The sequence below is a fragment of the Mixophyes fleayi genome, chromosome 9 (assembly GCF_038048845.1).
Source record: "Mixophyes fleayi isolate aMixFle1 chromosome 9, aMixFle1.hap1, whole genome shotgun sequence".
In the NCBI taxonomy this organism is placed as follows: Eukaryota; Metazoa; Chordata; class Amphibia; order Anura; family Limnodynastidae; genus Mixophyes; species Mixophyes fleayi.
In genome coordinates this window covers 49,318,366-49,338,682 of record NC_134410.1, presented here as the reverse complement: position 1 = coordinate 49,338,682, position 20,317 = coordinate 49,318,366, and the positions used below count along the sequence as shown (strand labels likewise).

Sequence of the window (20,317 nt, the reverse complement as noted above, 5' to 3'; positions counted from 1 at the left end):
CTCAAATTCTCCCTTTTCCCGAATAATCCTGACTCTTCATATTGTAGGACTGAGAAAATAATACAATATGGTGTGTGTATATATATCCTGTGAGGATAAATTTGAAAAAATAATTTTGTCTGCTGTCCAAGTAGGTGACCCTGGAACATTGGGATTTTGAAAGCAGCTAGAAGCGAGGGCACTTTAATTCTTTTGAATTTAAAACATAGCTCCTCACATTCTCTCTCCATATTTCGCGCCTTCCGAAGCAGCCATCAGGTGTTTTTTTTTTTGTTGTTTTTTTTTTGTTTGTTTTTTCTTTTTGTGCCCTTCAGTGAGGGGCTAAGTTAAGTCTTCTTTCCTTTCTTTATTTTAGGTTTTTTTATTTTGTTGTTTTTTTGGCCGCATCAGTGACTGTGAGTAATAAACGCAGCGGCGATTTAAAGCACACAGCCCATCACACGTGCGGCAGTGCGATGCTGGAGTGGGGAGCAGAAGGGCAGAGTTGGGCCTCTGGTGCCGCCTCCCCGCTCCCATTGATTGATGACTGCAGGGGGACTGGTCACTACTGTTGTAGGTAATGACCTGGGTTCTAGTGCAGTGACTGCAAGGAGACAGATGCTCTACCACTGTGAGCCGGAGAACTGTCTAAGATAGATAAACTCTGTCCCGACAGTGCTAAGTGGGAGACTTTAATTCAAGTCTCAATGTGGCTACAGGGCTAGGGGCTGTATTTTATTAATGGCAGCCATTAGTTAGCATGGGGCCTGGTCAGATAGAGGCTACTTTAATTACTACTACTTTTATTAGTGCCCTGCTAGGCAATAGTTTGGTCTGAGGGGGCTATCCTTTAGAACTGCAGCCATATTGGTGCTTATCCCTGGGAGGTGGGTTCTTTCCCCTCATTAGTTGGATCTTTAGTCACTCCCCCTTGGCATGCTCTTTCACCGTAATTGAAATACGTCAAAAGTAGCAGACCTCTCCAAGTACATCTTTCCCCTTCTATACCACTGGTGCTGTGAGTTATAGTTGTGTGCTTTTGCTTGGGTCTGTTGGCAGGTTCACATTCCTTGTTTTGATTGCAGTAAATTTAGAATACAACAAACAGAACACAATGTCTGACAAAGGAAGTTCTTTCAGATCTAAGGCTGTGAAGGTGGCTTATGTAAAGATTTTTACATGTTCTAAATGCCTTGTTAAATTGCCTCTGCTAGCCTGAGGATCATGTGCTATGTACACCAGATGGCTTCTGGTATCGATATGGTGGAACCAGCCTGTTCTTTAAGTCCTGGTGCCTGGAAACCACTTCCCAGCTTGAGGAACTGTATTCTTGCAGTGGCTGGCCCCTCCCCAGAACCAGTCACTGCAAGAATACAGTTCCCCAAGCTGGGAAAGGGTTTCTAGGCACCCTACCCCCCCCCCCCCCCCCCCGCCCCGGTGCACCCTTTAGGAGGGTGAGGTAGCTGGGGGTTTGGATCCAAAGGATACTTTTGAAAAACTTCAAAACTTCCCTATTTAAAATGAAGGCAAAGATATTTGCAGGGCAAGACGTGTACCACACAAGACTGTAAGTTCCAGGTGTGCTGTAACCTGCAAAATTGTTTCTCTTCCTGTAGAGGATACAGTTAAATGGGAAGTGCTCCTAAGGTGGATGTCTCTATATAGCAGGGTTGTCAAAAATGACCAAAATTCCCATTCCCAGTGTAGCGAACATTAATAATTAATAATGACACTGAGCGTAAGGTTGAGAGCATCCTTAAGTTCATTTTTGTGACCCATTTAGATTCTGTGTGGGATAATAAGCTGTGGCGAGGTGGTCGGAAGAACTTTCACTCTTCTTCTAGGACCAGTGCGCAAATCCGCTAGAGATGCCTGGGTGCGAGGAACTGTGGCTCCAGGATACATTTATAGACCTCCTTCGATCCCCACGAGAAAATTCTTCATCTCAGGGCTTCCCGCAGATAAGACGGAGCTCTGCCTATGCGTGAGGTCATTTAAGCTCTGATTTCTTCATGAGTGATTGTTCCTGTTCCAGATCACTAAAAAGGTTTTGGGATTCTATTCAAAACTATTTTTGGTTTCAAAACCAGACTTCATTCAGGCCCACCTGAAAGCCCTAAACACCCTGCTCCTGGTGGTTGGATTCATCATGGAGACCCTGAAATTGTCAGCATGAAAAAGGAATGACTGTATGATATACTTGGATATAAAGGATGCTTATCTACACCTTCCTATCTAGGATGGACAAAATTTTCTTCTCGGATTTGCTGTTCAGTGCCATCATTACCAATTTCAGGCTCTCCCCTTTGGTCTGACCACGGCCGGTAAATGTATCGCTAAAATCATGAAGGTCATGGCATCTCTGCTGTGCACCAGGCGATTAAAAATCATTTCTTATTTAGATGATCTGCTGATAAAATCAGAATTGCCAACTGTAGTTCAGGCCCATGTGCAGGAGACTGCTCAAACTCAAATCTCAAAAAAATCCAAATTTAAACAGTCGCTGTAACACTGTCAACACCCAGCAAAAGAGGGTGTTTTTGCCGGTGCACAAAATTTTATCCTTGCAGAGTATGGTAAAGACTTGGGCTTTCAGAGAGACATCTGTACATTTCTGCATGGAAATATTAGGCAGGATGATTTCAACTTTCTAGGTGATCCTGTTTTGCCCCTTTCATGTGGGAGAGTTACAATTGCTACTCCCCACCAAGTATCAGCTTTGTTTATCCAACCAAGTGATAGGCCTTTCTCAAAGGGTGCCTCACTTGCTGAGGCAAGAGCTTCAGGACTGGGAGCTAGAATTTTTCAAGCCCACTTTCAGGGTCTTCAGACTCCAAAGTAGTGACAGCGCTCAATAAATTTATTCGAATTGCAAACAGTGTTCTGATTTCCAGTCGCCGCAGAACATTTGTTGCCGGCAGCACCTGTAAAGATTCAGTCAGACGATGCCCCAGCTGAGTCATAACTCACATACCAAGGAGGCACAAGGGGTAATCTCGCCATATGAGAGACCATCAAGATTATGCATTGGGCAGGATGGAATGTACGGGCCATTAATTTCTGAGAAGACAGACTGTTCACTCAGAGGAATGATCTCTTCATCCGGAGGTTTCTCAAAAGATTGTGAACTGGTAGGGTCAGCCAGACGTCAATATGGCATCTAGGTTCAACCACAAAGTGGACCTTCTTGTTCAAGGGCAAACGACCGAAAAGCAATCATAGTAGAAGCCATGTCAGTCCCTTGAATGTACCCATCTTCCTTGTTGGCAATGCTTCTGATGATTCTGAAAAGATGGAGAGAAGGGGTATGGGTCATTCTGGTGTCTCCAGATTGGCTGTGAAGATCCTGGTACACAGGTGTCCTTACCATGTCAGCAGGTCAGTCATGGTATCTGCCCCTCAGACCAGACTTGTTAAGTGGGCTGTTTCTGCGCCAAAGTTAACAGCATCTAGTTTTAACAGGGTGGTGGAATTGTATTATGTTCTTGCAGTATGTGCTGGATGCTGGGTTGAGCCTTTGCTCCCTGAAGGTTCAAGTATACAATCTTTCTGTTTTTTTTGTGTTTTTTTTAAAGATTGGCTTAATTGCAAGATGTTAAGACTTAGATGCTTTGCATCATGTACCATTTGAAACATTGGATGAAGTAAACTTTAAATTTCTGACCATTTATCTTTCATTTCAACTGAGAATCCATTCATAGCTGGCAGCTTTGTCCTACAAGTCTCCTCCTCTTAATTTGTTGATAGGGGGGTCCTTCAGACCAGTCCCTTTCCTTTCTGTGGTTTCTAGATTTCACCTAAACAAAGATGGCAATTCTGGCCATGATCCACGGTAGGTCTCCAGAGAAAGACTGCTGCCTTCAATCTCTAAACAAGTCAGGGTTTTGAGGACCTACTGTATGTTCAAAAGACTTGCGATATTCACAAGACATACAGTCTCTTGGTCCTTTTTATGAGGCCCATAAGAGAGGTTGGCAGTTTTCCAAGATATCTGTTGCGAGATGGATTAAGTCCGCAATCCATCAGATTTAAAGGTAGGCAGGGCAACCTATTCCAGAAATTCTCAGCGCTCACTCCTCCGGGTTAGTGAGGGCCTCTCAGACAGCATGGCAAGGTGCCTCATCTGAGCAACTGTGTCGGGCTGACACCTGGTCCTCCGTTCACACCTTTATCGAATTCTATATGTTTAATGTGTTTGCATCGAAGAATCCTAGTTTCAGGAGGAAGAGGTTAGTCTCTTTCTGGGGCAGGGCTTGTCACTGAATGTAGGGGCTTAACAGCTTTATTGATGTACTATAAGAGGGTGTATGCTTCCATTGTGGAGATGGTGAGATGGCTTCTTTATATGCAGTGGACTAGGGACTGTGCAGTGGCAAATGTCAAGCGCAAGATTTTCCATATTGCGTAGCAGCTGGGCAGTGACAGCGTAAATAACCCAGTAACAAGGGTGGGTAAAAATGCACTACTAGTAGTGCAGGAGGTGTTGGCATCTTAAGCCAATAAGGCCAATGTTTATAGGGTCCACCGCTGAGGAGTGCAGAGGCTGATGGTGTCAGACTGAGAAGTCCAGCCAGTCCTGATACAGATTGCCGGCTTAGTCAGTAATAGAGCACCCAGGGGCTTCCCACGGAGGCTCTTCTAGCTTGGAGGAAGGTGGATTTTCGAGCTCCCGAGAAAGAAGTTGGTCTTATTAAAGTAATTCTATCGTTTTAAAATAAGCATTGCCCAATCAATTGAATGTGTGTCCAAAGCACAAAGTGATTTCTTTTTAACGGATGTAAATGGTCAACAATTCAATACATTATTATATCATGATAAAATACAGTACAGCACAGCCAATACCAAAAGATAATACATACATACCGCTGCAATCGCTTGCGCACGCTGCGCAACCACGGGACCCGATGGACAATATTCTGTATAGAATATTGTGTCAGAGTTGACTGAGCCCCAGTGAGATGCAGCTAATATATATACAGTCAGTGTTTCATTGTGAACAATAGAGATGACGTAGATTGTTTCTATAGGTCCAGACGTTGGGTGGGTCCAGGCCAGACAGGTAATAGGTTGATTCAATCTAAGTAATCCAAAAGTGGGGGTCTTCTCTCCAGGGGGTCTGCTCCTTTTCATAGCCAGTATCATACAAAGGTTTTACTCTCTAATATCAATAACTAAAGTATGCAATGTGCGATCTCTTCGCCGATTGCACCGGACAGCTGCTGATGATTAGGGCTTCAATATGATATCAGGCATGACACCTTTCCTATTACCTAAACCTTTAATAACACTACAATGTACATATAATCAATATATATATATATATATGACTAATAATAAACCGAATACTATCTGCTCCTGAATTACAGTGTAACAGAACCAATATGAAATTATATAAATAACTAACTGTTGTAATGCGAGTGTGTGCGTGCGTATTTTACCGGGCCAACGCACCACATCACATAACACGTGGCGTACGCTTCGCAATACGCACGGCAAACCAATATTAAACCAATATACTTTCGTTCATCCAATTATACGACTTTGACAGTCCACCCTTTGATAGTACAATAAACTATCACCTTAAAGATGTTATATGCAGGATCTCAGTACCATGTTTCATTGTTATGTAATACAAATCCCCCTTGGTGTATGTCCACGCTGTTTGTAGATCTAAACAAGTTATCATAAGAGAGAGTCTTAATCCTCTAAACGACTTCTTCTTTTACTATAAACCGTACACTTCTGGAGCTTGGAGATAACCTTTTGTATGCCCTTCAAGGGTGCAATAAAACACTTAATACATTATTTGGAAAGGTACAGGGTACAGTAGAACGTGTATCAGCTATACAGAATTCTCTACTACAGTTCTTCAAGTTTAACAGGTTCTTCTGTCCAACGCATGTCTTTAAGCTCAGAATACATTTAAACATTTCATGTTCATCAATAGCATCATCCTATGTCTATCAATAATGCCATATGCAATCTCCTTCAGCTCGCGTTAATATACACACATCTAATAATGTCACCAGCTCTTTTCATCAACACTTGTGGGCGGGCTGTTGTCTGTTCATTCTTCCCAGTCTCCCAATACTCAGATTTAACAGTAATCGGCTTGTAAAGCATTGGGAGACTTCAGACTAAGGGACCTAGGTGTCCTACTTTTTCCCCTAGTGACCTCCCACCCATAGTTCGGGTACCTCAAGAAAATTTAGTGTAAAGAGAACTAATCCTACTTGATATAATCACTGAGGCACGTGTGAGCACGCCCAGCACTTTGTTTGTCTAAAACCTTACCCTCCCAAGAATGATAATCATTCTCAAGGATGCCTGCTCAAGTCCGAATATTACTGGACTGGCATCGCTGGGTGTGTCTCTTCTTTTTAACTATGGGGTCGCCGTACTTACGGACGTAATGCTACTCAGACAATAGCCCCTCGCACTTTCTCCAAGGTTTCTAAATTTTCCTTTACCCCTGAATTGAATAGAGTAATTGACTGGACTGATTATGCTACTAACTTCTTCCTCCCCAATACCTCCTTATCATTACCTGAACCAGTCTCTGTCACCTGCTAATAATTAAAAGAATTAACCGCCCTGAGAAGAGAATGAAATGAGAGAACATAAGAGGATAAACTACAACTTCATGCTGGACAACAGTCTTAGCCTTTGGCTCAGGTGCTACTAACTGCATTCGAGGCCTTTCAGTACAGACTCATGAGTGCCCTTGGACCCTTCTCTGAGTGTTGGCCCCTCTGCAGTGGGTGGTATGGGCACCAGTGTGTCTCTGCTACCCTTGAAGCCGTGAGGCTGGTAGCCTACACCTGGTACCTGTCTGGCAAATAACCTAAGCTTAAGAAATTACTGCTCCACAACTTACTCTCCTGATCCAACATCCTGACAGTTAGTGTGACCTTTCAGGAAACAGTGTTTTGGACGTTCTCGGTTGCTGTCTCACTATTTACCTTCTCTCAAGGTCTAACCTAGCCTCCCAGTTACAATCTCATCTCACGAGGGGTCAAGAACATTTCAAAAACTGACAGGTTAGAATTCTGCCCAGGGGTGATCTCTTGGTAGCGGGAAAGGACTAGTGGCACTTCAATCAAGTTCCAACTCTTATTCAATTCATTCTACCGAGTACCACTACTTTATGTTCACACTGGTTTATGGCTAATTGAAAGTATGTGATTTGTTACCACTACTCATACATTATACATCTATTATCAATAACATGAATACCCCTATCATCTATTATAACTCTAGGACTATCACATTGAATAACAAAAGCTTTGAGTATGATGCAGTAATACATTAGACACATTTCAATACACCTCTACCCAGACATTTTTCATTGGTACACCTGTGTATACTTGAGGATCCTGCATGGTGGTAATTGGATGACGTGCATTTGTTTTACCTGGAGGAAAACCCATCAGCAGGAGGGATATGGGATGGCTCTATTGGTCTACCTTGTCCATCTCTCCAGAGTCCACCAGACTCCTCACCACATCTCTTCACCTTCCAGACAGTTTATCCCTCGGGTAACACAAATCTTCCTATATTAACCAATATGTGTATGCGTGCATGTGTGTGTGTTCACCTTTTTAAAACTAAAACAATACAACGAAAAACAAAAACAAAACATAGATTTGTTAGCTGTCACATAAAACCCTGCTGTCTATTTGACAGCTATGTTCTCCCTGGTGTGACAGCCATGTATGGTTGTGCGTGTAAGTGTGGACCTTACTAGCAGCTACTTCAGTTGGTAACTGTGTCACTGTATAAAGTCCTCTATGTAGTGTCCTAATCATGTGCTGGTATTGCTATAAAACGATTTCTCAGTCACCTCAACATCGCCCTCTAGACTAGAAAAATGTATATCAATCGATTTTTCCCTCTGCCAACTCACATGTCATTCTCAGTACCTCATATTCAGCTACTTGACTAAGTGGGAAAGGCAAAGAGGTCTCTTTCTATAACACTTTCTTCAAATATAACAGTATCCAGTACATGCCTGTCTAACAGTGAAAATTATAAAACATGAAAATTCTACATTTTCTAGGGTTTCACATTATGTTGTATCTTGTGGTAAAAATCCTACTCCAATGTTCTACACAGAGATGCATATCTGTATGCCTATCCTCTAGCAATCTCCTGTCTCCACCCTTTGTGCATCCATAAAAAGGCACATTTTTGTACAGGAGGCACGAACCAAAACAACAAAAAAACAAAACAGATATGCAATCTATAAAACATGAATCGTATTTCCACAACAGAACCTTTCTGCTTAAAAATCAGCAGTTTCTATACACATGAAAACAAAACCCCTGACTGTTTCTGTAACTTATGTCAATCTAGTGTGTGTATCTCTGAATTTGTCTTATGTAAAAATATAAAAATATGTTTTAGCCCCATTGTTGAGACTGTGTAATTTTATCTCTACCAGAGGAGAGAGAGAGAGAGAGAGAGAGAGAGACTAGCGTTTGTATAAAGAATGAGAAATAGGAAAGCAATGAATGATGGGAATACAAAGGTTTGAATACAAACATACATGTAGAAAGGGAGATTTTTACAACAAAATGACAGCTGGATTGGACTCTGACTCTATGGGGAAATGGCTGTATTCATTCCACTGTTCCCCTTAGCTATTTGCTAACTATGACCCCTCCCCATACTTGACTAGGGGTTCTTAACAGTGCAATCCAGTGTCATCCGTCATTTGTTCATTAAGAACTCGGTATCTGACTACATACCTTTTCAACTGACTTTTCTAATTTACGATAGAGAAATGAAAAAAAATGTACTCTTAGTGACTCTTATTTTCTCTGAAATACATAAAACGATATTTTGGAGCAAAGTATGTACATACTTCATTGTTGGATAATGATTCTCAGCCAAACAAATTATCATGAGTCACTGCAGCCTAAAACAAAAGAGTGTTCCAATTGTCTATTGTTAATTAGTCTTTCAAGAGTAATTCTTCTATTTCTCTATCTCACCCCTTTTAAACACTTGTCTATACTTCTTTTGTGTCCCTTTTATCTGTGAAAAGAAAAACAAGATAGTTATCTTAAAACAGCAAACAAAACAAACATTTCTATTCTTTGCCGTCGGCTAGCGATTTAGGAAAACAAACATGTGACAACATAAAACGAACAAACAAAATCAACAAAGATTACTTTTAAAAAATAAGTTTCTTTCTACATTTTGCACCTTAATGCTCACCACAGATTAACTCTAGAGTCGGCTATATTTCTCCCCCAGAATATTAGTTGTTACAGAGTGTGCAATCAATTAAAGGGGAACCTCTGAGAGAAGTGTACGCCTCCTTTGTGGATGTCTATGTGATTTCCAACCCAGGTATTCATTCTTCTCTCTACACAGTTCCTACTCATGTGTCCCTTCTTATGGCAGTAGAAGCACGTCCCTGTCATGTCTGCACAATGTTTTGCTAGGTGTCCTATTTTATTGCCTTGAAAACACTTCCTCAACTCGTGGTGTTTCTCTTCTTTTTTACAATCTCTTGCGAAATGGCCTTCTTCGTTACACTTAAAACACCTGATTTTTATATGTTTCTTATTATGTGGGTTGTATGCTGGTGGTCGTGTGTGCAGTCCCTCTAGTGCTGGGATACTTACCATCATTACCCTATCACTTAGTGTCTCTTTCCGTTTATTTATACTTTTATCATGTTCTATAGCTGACTCCCTGAGAGCACTTACAGTGGTTCCTTTCCAGTATGGTAATGAAGTTTGCACCCTTCTTTTCAAGTTTTCCCTGAGGCCATCCATTAGAACTTTAACAGCAACCTCTCTGTAATATAGATTATCTTTTATGTCTGGTACCCCAGTATATTTGCCCATTGCTATCAAAGCTCTGCAAAAATAGTCTGCTGCATTTTCACTATCTTTTTGCCGGATACTAAAAATTTTACTCCAGTCCACCATCACTGGGAAATATGTGGCCAACTGTGTGATTATATGTCTAATATTGTCCTGATTATCATCCTCGGTTAAGGATTCATCCTCCTCCAACATACAATCCTTAATGAACTTTTGTATGTCAGTATTGAGAGGAAGACAGGTCTTCAATAATACTCGCCAATCGTTATTAGTTGGCTCATACACATTACCATAATATCTAATAAACTGCTGACATTTGGTCAAATCTTTCCTAGGATCAGGGAAATCAGACAAAATTGAAAATGTTTCAGACCTAGTGCATGGATCATGCTTTGCTACATGTTTTAAGGGAACATCACTATTCCTGTCTGCTTTCCCATTGGGAACTGCTGCTGTGCAGACAGGATGTAAGTCTACCAAATCACTGAAACTAGTTGCTGAAATTGCTGCTGCAGTAAAATGGATGTCTCCCCCTGTGTTAACCTTTTCATTACTCTCACCACTTTCAGCAGCTGCCCTTGCTGGTGGGACCGTTCCTCTTCTTTGTCCTGAAACATTACTTTTAACGTTACTTAAAACAACATACAAGTTACTAGTTACAGTTTTTACATTTTTGGTATTGGCTGTACTTCCCGCCCCGACCGAATTTATCGGGGGCGTGTTTGCGCTCAGTTCGCCACGCTTTGCAACGCATACTTCCGGAATGCTTGTTTCCGCTGAACACGTGTTTTTCCTTACACTCACTTCCGCTGTGCGTTCGCTGCTCTGCCACGTGTTACCTTCCATTTGGCACGATTTTAAACAATGATTATGTGCATTTCTCACTTTCGTTGACTTAATCAACCGTACTTTATCTTTTACGGTATTTAGCACCTCTGCATTAAAACTCCCTGTTGTTGGGAAAGGCCTATCACAATCTTTGGTCATTTCGACCCACGTGTCACAATACACAGTTGCGTATGCACCATATTTTGCACACATGAGAAATCTTGCTGACTCAATAAGACCTTCCTTAGGCAGTAAATTGGTAATCTCTAGCGTATGCCTAGCACCCATGTTGCACAATATACTTTCTACCCGGAACACAGACACACCGCAATGCTCTGTTCCTTCCGGCCAAATGTGAAACACAGACACACCGCAATGCTCTGTTCTTTCCACTAAATAATTTCAACTCTGTTGCTATACTCACCGCTAGAGATCTATAATGCTCGGTGAACGTATTTCCTTTAGCCGCGTTCACTCGCTTTTCTCGCCCCTGGCGAGGATCCCTAATACAGAAATATCACTGTGGGCCCCAAGGGCTATCAGCTCCTCGATAGCCTGGCTCAACCACAAAAATCTGCTGAGTTTATTATCGCTGGGAGCGCAAGTTAATACAATCAACCTGCCTTTCCAGTATAATTCCTCCTAGCTGCTTCACCAATTCGCACTAACGGTGCGATCGGATCGCACTGCCTACCAATACTAATTATTAGCAAACCTTGCGATCTATTGGTAGCGCTTTTGCGAAAACTTCGTTTTTGCATTCGGTATACCTGCCCTGTATACCGTCCTTCAGTTGGGCAATCCGCCTCGTCAGACAGCAACTGAGCACCTCAACAATAAAACAGTGTATCTACGTTACAACATCACACACTATACACCTTTTCTGCGCAGAAAATCAAAAGTTCCCAACAACAGTAATAATACCTCAGAGGCTTTCACAAGTAATTATACTATACACGTACAATAACTATCAAAACGATTGTTTAACCACGTGGCAAGTCTACCGGAAGTTCGCGTACGCACAGCAGGAAATACACATACGCTAAGCAATGCAATACAGTTAAAACGCACAATGACAGAAAAAAGAAACCGTTTTCTCTTTTGTCCCTAGGTTCTAGTTAGCGTGCCCTAGATAATGCAAAACGGACATTCGGTTTCACAACACAGAGTAAAATTCAGGTTTTAAACACAATGCGTTCTTACCCGTTTGACGCGTCTCCACCCTTTGTTGAGGAACCGAAATCCGTTGGTCTTGCGTATCATCGGCAACGAAACCTCCAAAGCTCATGAGCCCCCAAATTATTAAAGTAATTCTATCGTTTTAAAATAAGCATTGCCCAATCAATTGAATGTGTGTCCAAAGCACAAAGTGATTTCTTTTTAACGGATGTAAATGGTCAACAATTCAATACATTATTATATCATGATAAAATACAGTACAGCACAGCCAATACCAAAAGATAATACATGCATACCGCTGCAATCGCTTGCGCACGCTGCGCAACCACGGGACCCGATGGACAATATTCTGTATAGAATATTGTGTCAGAGTTGACTGAGCCCCAGTGAGATGCAGCTAATATATATACAGTCAGTGTTTCATTGTGAACAATAGAGATGACGTAGATTGTTTCTATAGGTCCAGACGTTGGGTGGGTCCAGGCCAGACAGGTAATAGGTTGATTCAATCGAAGGAATCCAAAGGTGGGGGTCTTCTCTCCAGGGGGTCTGCTCCTTTTCATAGCCCGTATCATACAAAGGTTTTACTCTCTAATATCAATAACTAAAGTATGCAATGTGCGATCTCTTCGCCGATTGCACCGGACAGCTGCTGATGATTAGGGCTTCAATATGATATCAGGCATGACACCTTTCCTATTACCTAAACCTTTAATAACACTACAATGTACATATAATCAATATATATATATATATAGACTAATAATAAACCGAATACTATCTGCTCCTGAATTACAGTGTAACAGAACCAATATGAAATTATATAAATAACTAACTGTTGTAATGCGAGTGTGTGCGTGCGTATTTTACCGGGCCAACACACCACATCACGTAACACGTGGCGTACGCTTCGCAATACGCACGGCAAACCAATATTAAACCAATATACTTTCGTTCATCCAATTATACGACTTTGACAGTCTGGAGGCAGGTAAAGGCTGGCCAGGCATCCTTTTAAGGCAGTGTGTCAAATGTGGTTTCTCCTACTCCTGTCCTGTTGTGCTTCGATAAAAAGTAACTGATTTTTAGCTCCGGCAGTTGCAGGCTATGGAGGAGAAAGGTGGGGAGCTGTTTTTAAATTCAAAGAATTAAACCGCTCTCACTCCTGGCTGCACTCGATACCCTAATGTTTCGGCACCCCCCAAAACACTACCCCCCCCCCCCTACCCCAGTCCAAAATGTCTGGTTTTATTCCTGTGATGTGTTTGATCCCATGTTATCCAGTGCCCATTAGGCATGCTGAAGTTTGGTAAGAAAAAACTTTAGATTCAAGGCTTTAGTTCAATTCAAGTTAAACATATATTCCTTAAGAGATACATTTCTAATCAAAGGAATACATCCCCTAATAAAAGTTTGTACAAACTCCTGTATAAATGTAACCTCTCAAGGTAACAATATGATGTGTCCATATTATATGCTTTCCCCATAAGGAACTTTTATATAGATGATGATTTTTCTCCTGGGAAACAATATTGGTCATGGTTCAAATGCATATATGCAGCAATGGTTTTTATCCAATTTGGCAAGTTATGTTTGGGAGCCAATAATAGAAATGTTCTTGGACAAGAGACTAATCGATTGTAAAGTATACTATCACACCTTTCAGTGCGGTCACAGAGGTAGGAGGAGTTGTGCAACAAAGAGGGGGTTAAAAAACACATACCAGGGGTAAATTTATCAAGCTGCGGGTTTGAAAAAGGGGAGATGATGCCTATAGCAACCAATCAGATTCTAGCTGTCATTTAGTTGAATGTATACTAAAAAAATGACAGCTAGAATCTGATTGCTATAAGCATAATATCCACTCTTCCAAACCCAGAGCTTGATAAATTTTACCCCCAGAAGTTCAAAAATTGTTGGCTTTAGGGGATCCATCTGCTGGTGAGAAATTGTGTAAACCTTCATGTTTGACGTGTGTAATCAATGCTTGTATCTGCCATTGGAGTAGAGTGGATGTAGGATACAACGTGAAATGGGGCATGCAGTAGCTAAAAGAAGCTGTCATTGGCCCCGATCACAGTTGGAAGTGGTTAGAACTTGTTATGGAGTAGTTTGAACTGAACATTTCCATGCCCATAGTTTTTTCTTTATTTAGGGTTTTTTTTATGTCATGCTTTTACTGGCACTAAAAACAGCCAATTAAAGCATGTTTTTAACGCCACTGGGTACTGGGCACTCAGGCTCTCTTTGGAAGTAGCCCACGCATCACAAATTAAAGTAAGATATAGTCAAAGCTAACTTATAGGTTTTAGACTCCATGATTGTTCATTTTGGTTTATTGCTTCACAGGCACGTTGTCCCGCTTATTAATTTAAAACCAGTAACTCAAGTAATACCAGTGCCTGCCTGGAATTCGTCCACCAATCGGAAAGGTACAAGCTACCAGAGAATAGCAGCGGGTTACAACAGTGACATAGGTGTGTGGTGGTTTAAAAAACTTAATTTTACTTTTATATGTTTTTTTTTTTTTCCTCTATTGCCATTGATTTTGCTTAAGGCTGTAAATGTAAATTAACCTGTTCTAATCTCGCCAATTAAAAGGCTATTAAAGATCACTTACCACTTGATACAGTGCGAAAAAAGCATTTTGTAACATGAAAATATATATGTAATTCCTGTAACCTGCAGAGAGTTAACTTTTTTTTTATTTTTTATTTAACTACCTCGGGCTAAACATCTGTAATCTGCTATGTGATGTTTTGGGGTTCAAAAAGCATTTATGCAGTTTTGTTCAATATGCACACTTGCAGGAAGTCTATTATGAATTGTAGAAAAAATAATAATAAAAAAAAATCTCCCTCAGGATTACTTGTATGTGTAGTTCTGATATATCTATTTTTAAAAGGTCAATAGTAGCTATATGAACTTTCATTATAGCTTTAATTCTTTTAGACTCGCATATGCTAGAAGTCAAATTTTGTTTATAGAATTGTGTGCAGTGTCTATATTTTCAGTATTAATTACTGTTCCTAAAGCTCACTGCAAGTTTTTTTCTTTTTTCCTTTAAATAAAACTCTCTCTGTAATAGGCGTGGGCAGTACAGTCGCTTAGTGATTAGCACTTTTGCCTCTCAGCACTGGGGTCATGAGTTCGATTACAGACCATGACCTTATCAGTGTGGAGTTTGTATGTTCTTGCCTTGTTTGCGTGGGTTTCCTCTGGGTGCTCTGGTTTCCTCCGACACTCCCAAAACATACTAGTAGGTTAATTGGCAGCTATTAAATTGACCTTAGTCAATTGGTGTGTGTGTGTGTGTGTGTGTGTGTGTGTGTGTGTGTGTGTGTGTGCGCGCGCGCATGTGTGCGCATTGGGGAATTTAGACTCTAAACTCCAGTGGGGCAGGGACTGATGTGAGTTTCTCTGTACAGCGCTGCGGAATTAGTGGCGCTATATAAATAGCTGATGTTGAGAGAGGTCGCATGAATGGAATGACGGACACTGTTCCACTTGTGAGAATGAAACTAACATGTGTAAATGTTGGACAAATGTGTATTGATTTCTGCTTTTAAATGTTGATACTTTAAAGCAATGCGGCTGGAATAAAAATAAACCCTGTTTTGTGTTTGTTCTCCTTGCTGTCAGAGCTTGACCTCAAATCAAGAAAGAGACTGTTCAAGAAAGTACGTGGAAAGGAGGTTTGTAAGACTGATATACAGCAGAAGGGTGGTGATATTGCCACCCTGACTGCATCACTGTAACCCGTCTGAGCTTTCCTCTAACTGTTTGCAGAATCCAGCAAATATACCATCATATGAAAACTTTCGAACCCCTCAATCTCCCCATCGTCAGAGCCGAGGCTTTGGCATACCAAAGTAAGTATTGCAGAATAATTGTCAGGATGTGTTTTTTTTTTTTTGTTTTTTTTTTTTTTTTTACGCATACAAGTAATTTATTACATTTACGACCTACTTTATATGAAAACCTAGTTCATGCCTATACAATGTGATATGCAATATAAACTGTTTATGAAAAAATTGAATTACTGAGATATGGAATATATTAAAATGTAACTGTATATTTCTGGTTAATGAAAGCCAATATTAAATTTACCAAATTACTTTTTTGGCATGGGGAAGAAAAGTAATTGTGTGCAAATAGCCAGGACCCAGACATATAGTAGCAGTAGTGGTCCAGTCTAAGTACAAGAACAGATCTTACTCTATTTATGACCGTAGATATAGTTTGATTCTTCTTCTCCGACTTCTAGTTCACTGCTCTTAGAGATGGGCAACACATTAAAAATTGTTGGCAAAAATTATCTCCTCATTCGAAATTTGGGTGTATGTTTCTCCATCAGAATTTGGGCTTCAGTTTTCTTTGTGGAATTCCCCCTCTCATTTGTTCCTGGATAATATATCAACCACACCACAGAGCAGAATGGATTGACAGATTATTAATTCAACAAATGTAGAATTTGCATTTACAATTCATATTGCAAAGCAATATTGGAACTTTAAGATTGAATTGCTGAAGTTTCACACCCCTGCAAAATATCCTTCACACCCAGGCCTTGACTTTTATAGCCACAACTATTTACCTTCATGGTATAAGCCTTTCATCAGTGATGGGCAAATTTGCTTACCTTAATGGCTGCATGTGCGGCGCTCCAGCCTTCAAAAGAGCTGCCCAGAGGAAGGAGAGAGACCACTCTGACTCCCTCCTCCAAGTATGCCAAATGGCCTCCCAGCATTGTGCTGGAGAGGAGACAGAAGTCTGCTTTTAGGGCCGCTGGCTGATTAAAAGAAATGTATTCCTTACTGAGAGCTGCGTAATCAAAGTGTTTGTATAAAAAAAAGTCCAAACATTTGCCTGAAAGGCCAAAACATTTAATAGATTGTACACCATATAGAGAGAGAACCTGAAGGGGTGTGGCCTGACTACTCAAGATGGATGACGTATCTTCCTAAAGCTCCATCTAGCTGCCTCATTAATCTACTTGTATTCACAGAAACTACATCATCTGTTAAATATGATTTTTTTGTAAAGGCCTCATAAGGCCCTTGTTCAGCCATTTTTGTAACTCGCATAGATATATTATTTGCTAAAAGAGATTATTCATTTTTCTGCTGAAATGCAATTTTGCAAGTTGTAAGCCCACGGCCTTGAGGTTAAGCTGACATAGAGAACTCCTGAAAGAATGTAGCAAGATTTGTGAACAATAGATAGTTTCATTTTCAACTCGTAGTGTGGGAGCTGTGCCCATGACGTTGGATATGGAAGACTGGAAATAAACCTCCAGCCCCCCTTGGGATAAGAACAATCTGTCCTGAGAAGGGGGAGAAAGCAAACGCATCCCATAGACTATTGTATGCTTATGACGTAGGATTCATATATTCAGTAGGCTATAAATACTTGTATCTTGATATCAATAAACAGAATATTCCTTGTATACAGAACTTGGTCTGTCTCTATTCTCTTCAGCTGATTGAAGCGCTTCCAGATATACTTGACAATACAGGAAAACTTATATCAGATTTTAGATCTAACACCACCATGTGGGATCCCTGATTAGTCTTTCTACCTGCCTCCACACCTGCTTCTTTCACGAGAGCTGGGAAATTTGCTTCCTCCACACTGGATGCGCTCTCATTGAGGCTTAGCCTCTGTGGGAAGCTCTTGGGCGCTCTTTTGCTGACTAACCCCGCAGTTTGCATCGGTTCTGACTGGACTTTTCCTTACTCTGACACCATCAGCCTCTGGTGACTCAGAAACATTGAGGGGTGGACTCTGTGAACATTGGACTTATTGCGCTAAGGTACCGGACCTCCTGCACTACTAGTAGTGCATGTTTACCCACCCTTGTTACTTGGTCATTTACGCTGTCTGTGCCCAGCTGGGAAAATCTGGCGTTTTACACTTGCACTGCACAGTCCCCAGTTCTCTGCATATAAAAGGGCCATCTCCAAGCCCCCTCATTTGGAGCATACACCCTTTATGGTTCATCGATAAGGCTTTCAAGCCCTGTCCCAGCCAGTGACCAACATCTCATGCCACTACTGAGCCAGATAATTGCAGATCAGTTGACAGATGATGCAATTGTCTCCATTGTGGCTGCGTATTCCGGAACATTAGCCCCATCTAGTGGACAGAAGCGAATACGTTCTGCAACTTTGTCTATTGAGAACTCTCTTCTCACTGCGGCCACTTATCCTTTACTAGCTGTGACACCGTGCCTGTGTAGTGCAGTTTGACCAGTTCTCATTTATTTTCCCCTATACATCTGGGTGTGTTCTGCCTGCCTTTGCCAACACTGACTGCTGTTTGACCTAAGGAAAAGCAAAATAAATCTCAGTGCTTGGTAGAAATAAGAATGGGGTGAAGGATAGAGGCACAGACTATCCACCTTTCATACCTCTCTCTCTAGCAAAACTTAAGAGTGCCCAGTCGAACCAACTGAACTTTTACAGTGAAATTGCCCTGTCTCGATCACAATCTCAACAACAAGATCAATCATCCTCTCCTGATTTAGCACCTCCCCTTGATATAGAATTAGGTGCGGGTGCAACAGGTCATGACCACCCCAGTGAATGAAATCAGGGCTGCCTTTCATCAGGTATTTAAAAAAGCAGTTGAAATTCTCAAAGCAGAAATTGCTTTGCTGGGTTCATGGACAGATGCTCTGGAAGATAAAACCGATAAACTCTGCAGATCTCAGTGAGCTGTTGACATAACTTTTTATTATATGGTCGGAACTTGAAAGCATAGAAGAAAAATAAGGCGAGTTTGAGAACAGACATTGCGGAAATAATCTGAGACTCCTGTAGTATGCCGAAATTTCCAGATCCTTCTACTTTGCCAGATTATCTTGTTGCTCCTGTTAGATCTAAAATTCTGACCCAAGTTTGCCTGTGGTGTCAACTATATCTGGAAGCGCTTCAATCAGCTGGAGAGAATTGACACAGACCAAGTTCTGTATACAAGGAATATTCTCTGATTTATTGATAGAAAGATACAAGTTTTTATAGCCTACTGAATAAATGAATCCTACGTCATAAGCATAGTCTATACCATTAGTCTATGGAAGCGCTACTGATTAACTTTTCACGTATTCTTAAGGTGTTTACTTTCTCCCCCTTCTAAGGACAGATGAGACTATTATTCTTATCTCAAGGGGAGCTGGAGGTTCATCTCCTATATGCCACAAGGGCACAGCTCCCACACTACGAGCTGAACATGAAGCTACTTATTGTTCCCATATCCTGATACATTCTTCAGGTGTTCTCTGTCAGCTTAACCTCAAGGCCATGGGCTTACATCTTGTAAAACTGCAAATCAGCAGAAAAATGAATAATCTTTTAGCAAATAATATTTTTATGCAAGTTACAATAAATTGCTGAACAAAGGCCTTATGAGGCCTTAACAAAAAATCATATTTGACACTCCTTTGAAACAAACCTTTTCCATTGCCTCGGACTCAGGCCTGCTATTGAACAGAGCCCTCAGGGCTAGGTCACTGATGGGGCAAACCTCACGTGACGTCATTGCCAGACTCCACTACTTTAAGACCAAATAAAAAACCTGAAAAGATTGAAAAATATTTTTCTGATTGCTCTAATACTAATAGCTATACAATGTCCCTCAAAATTTAAGGTTTTAGTTCTCCTAAGTATAGCAGTACAGAATATTGTCTGTTTACTTAGTATGATTGATTTGAAAGGGTTGTGCACTTTCCATTATGTAAGCACTGGTGCCTGCTTTTCCCAGGAGTCTGCTGTAAAACTTAGCACACGGGCCATTCAATTCCATACCGATCATATGCTGCTCTGTACAGCACTGGATGTTTCCTCCCGTTCACAAAGTGCTGCTGTAGGCATCTAAATTAAAAACCTACAGAATAACTAGGTCTAGGTTATTCTCTAAATGTAGAATAGGACATATAGATAATGGGATATTCTGCTTTCGACATGGCTCTTTATTTTTACTCTCCATATTTGTATTTATTAAAATGAATGTTAGCTGCCGCATTCTATGCTAGTGGCCACAAAACAATGAACACTTCTAAAAAACTGCTTCCTATTGCTCTACCCCCGCAATAACTTTTGAATATATACCTGTTTCATTGAGCTGGACCTCAACATCCCCCATAAACTATATTTTAAATAGCTATTCAGTTTAATGTCCTTTCAGTAGCACAAAGCTGATTTTGCTGTGTGGTTTTGAAGCACTTATGTAATTTTACAAATCATTTTATATACTTTTCTTTATCAAAGGTCTTCACCTCGTTATATTAATAGGCATGCCATTATGAGTCCAGAGTTATCATTTTACAACAGTCCTGGAAAGAGGTGCTACCAGAATTTTGACAATTATTCCTATAGAACTAGGTAAGCATGTTTGTGCAAATGGTTAGCATAAGAATAAGATTTGAAATTGACTGTAATGATTACTTCATAAACCTCATTACTGCACTTCCTAATACTATAAAAAATACT

General features: G+C 40.8%; 1 protein-coding gene across 1 annotated transcript in view; it reads left to right on the top strand.

Annotated features, from left to right (window-relative positions):
• Positions 1 to 20,317, top strand: part of ALG13 (ALG13 UDP-N-acetylglucosaminyltransferase subunit) — a 94,092-nt gene that overhangs the window by 46,552 nt on the left and 27,223 nt on the right. Inside the window, exons 17-20 of the mRNA XM_075186268.1 lie at positions 14,175 to 14,302; positions 15,468 to 15,520; positions 15,615 to 15,697; positions 20,096 to 20,209. Coding sequence (XP_075042369.1) covers positions 14,175 to 14,302; positions 15,468 to 15,520; positions 15,615 to 15,697; positions 20,096 to 20,209 — 378 coding nt within the window. The remainder of the gene's footprint in view (positions 1 to 14,174; positions 14,303 to 15,467; positions 15,521 to 15,614; positions 15,698 to 20,095; positions 20,210 to 20,317) is intronic.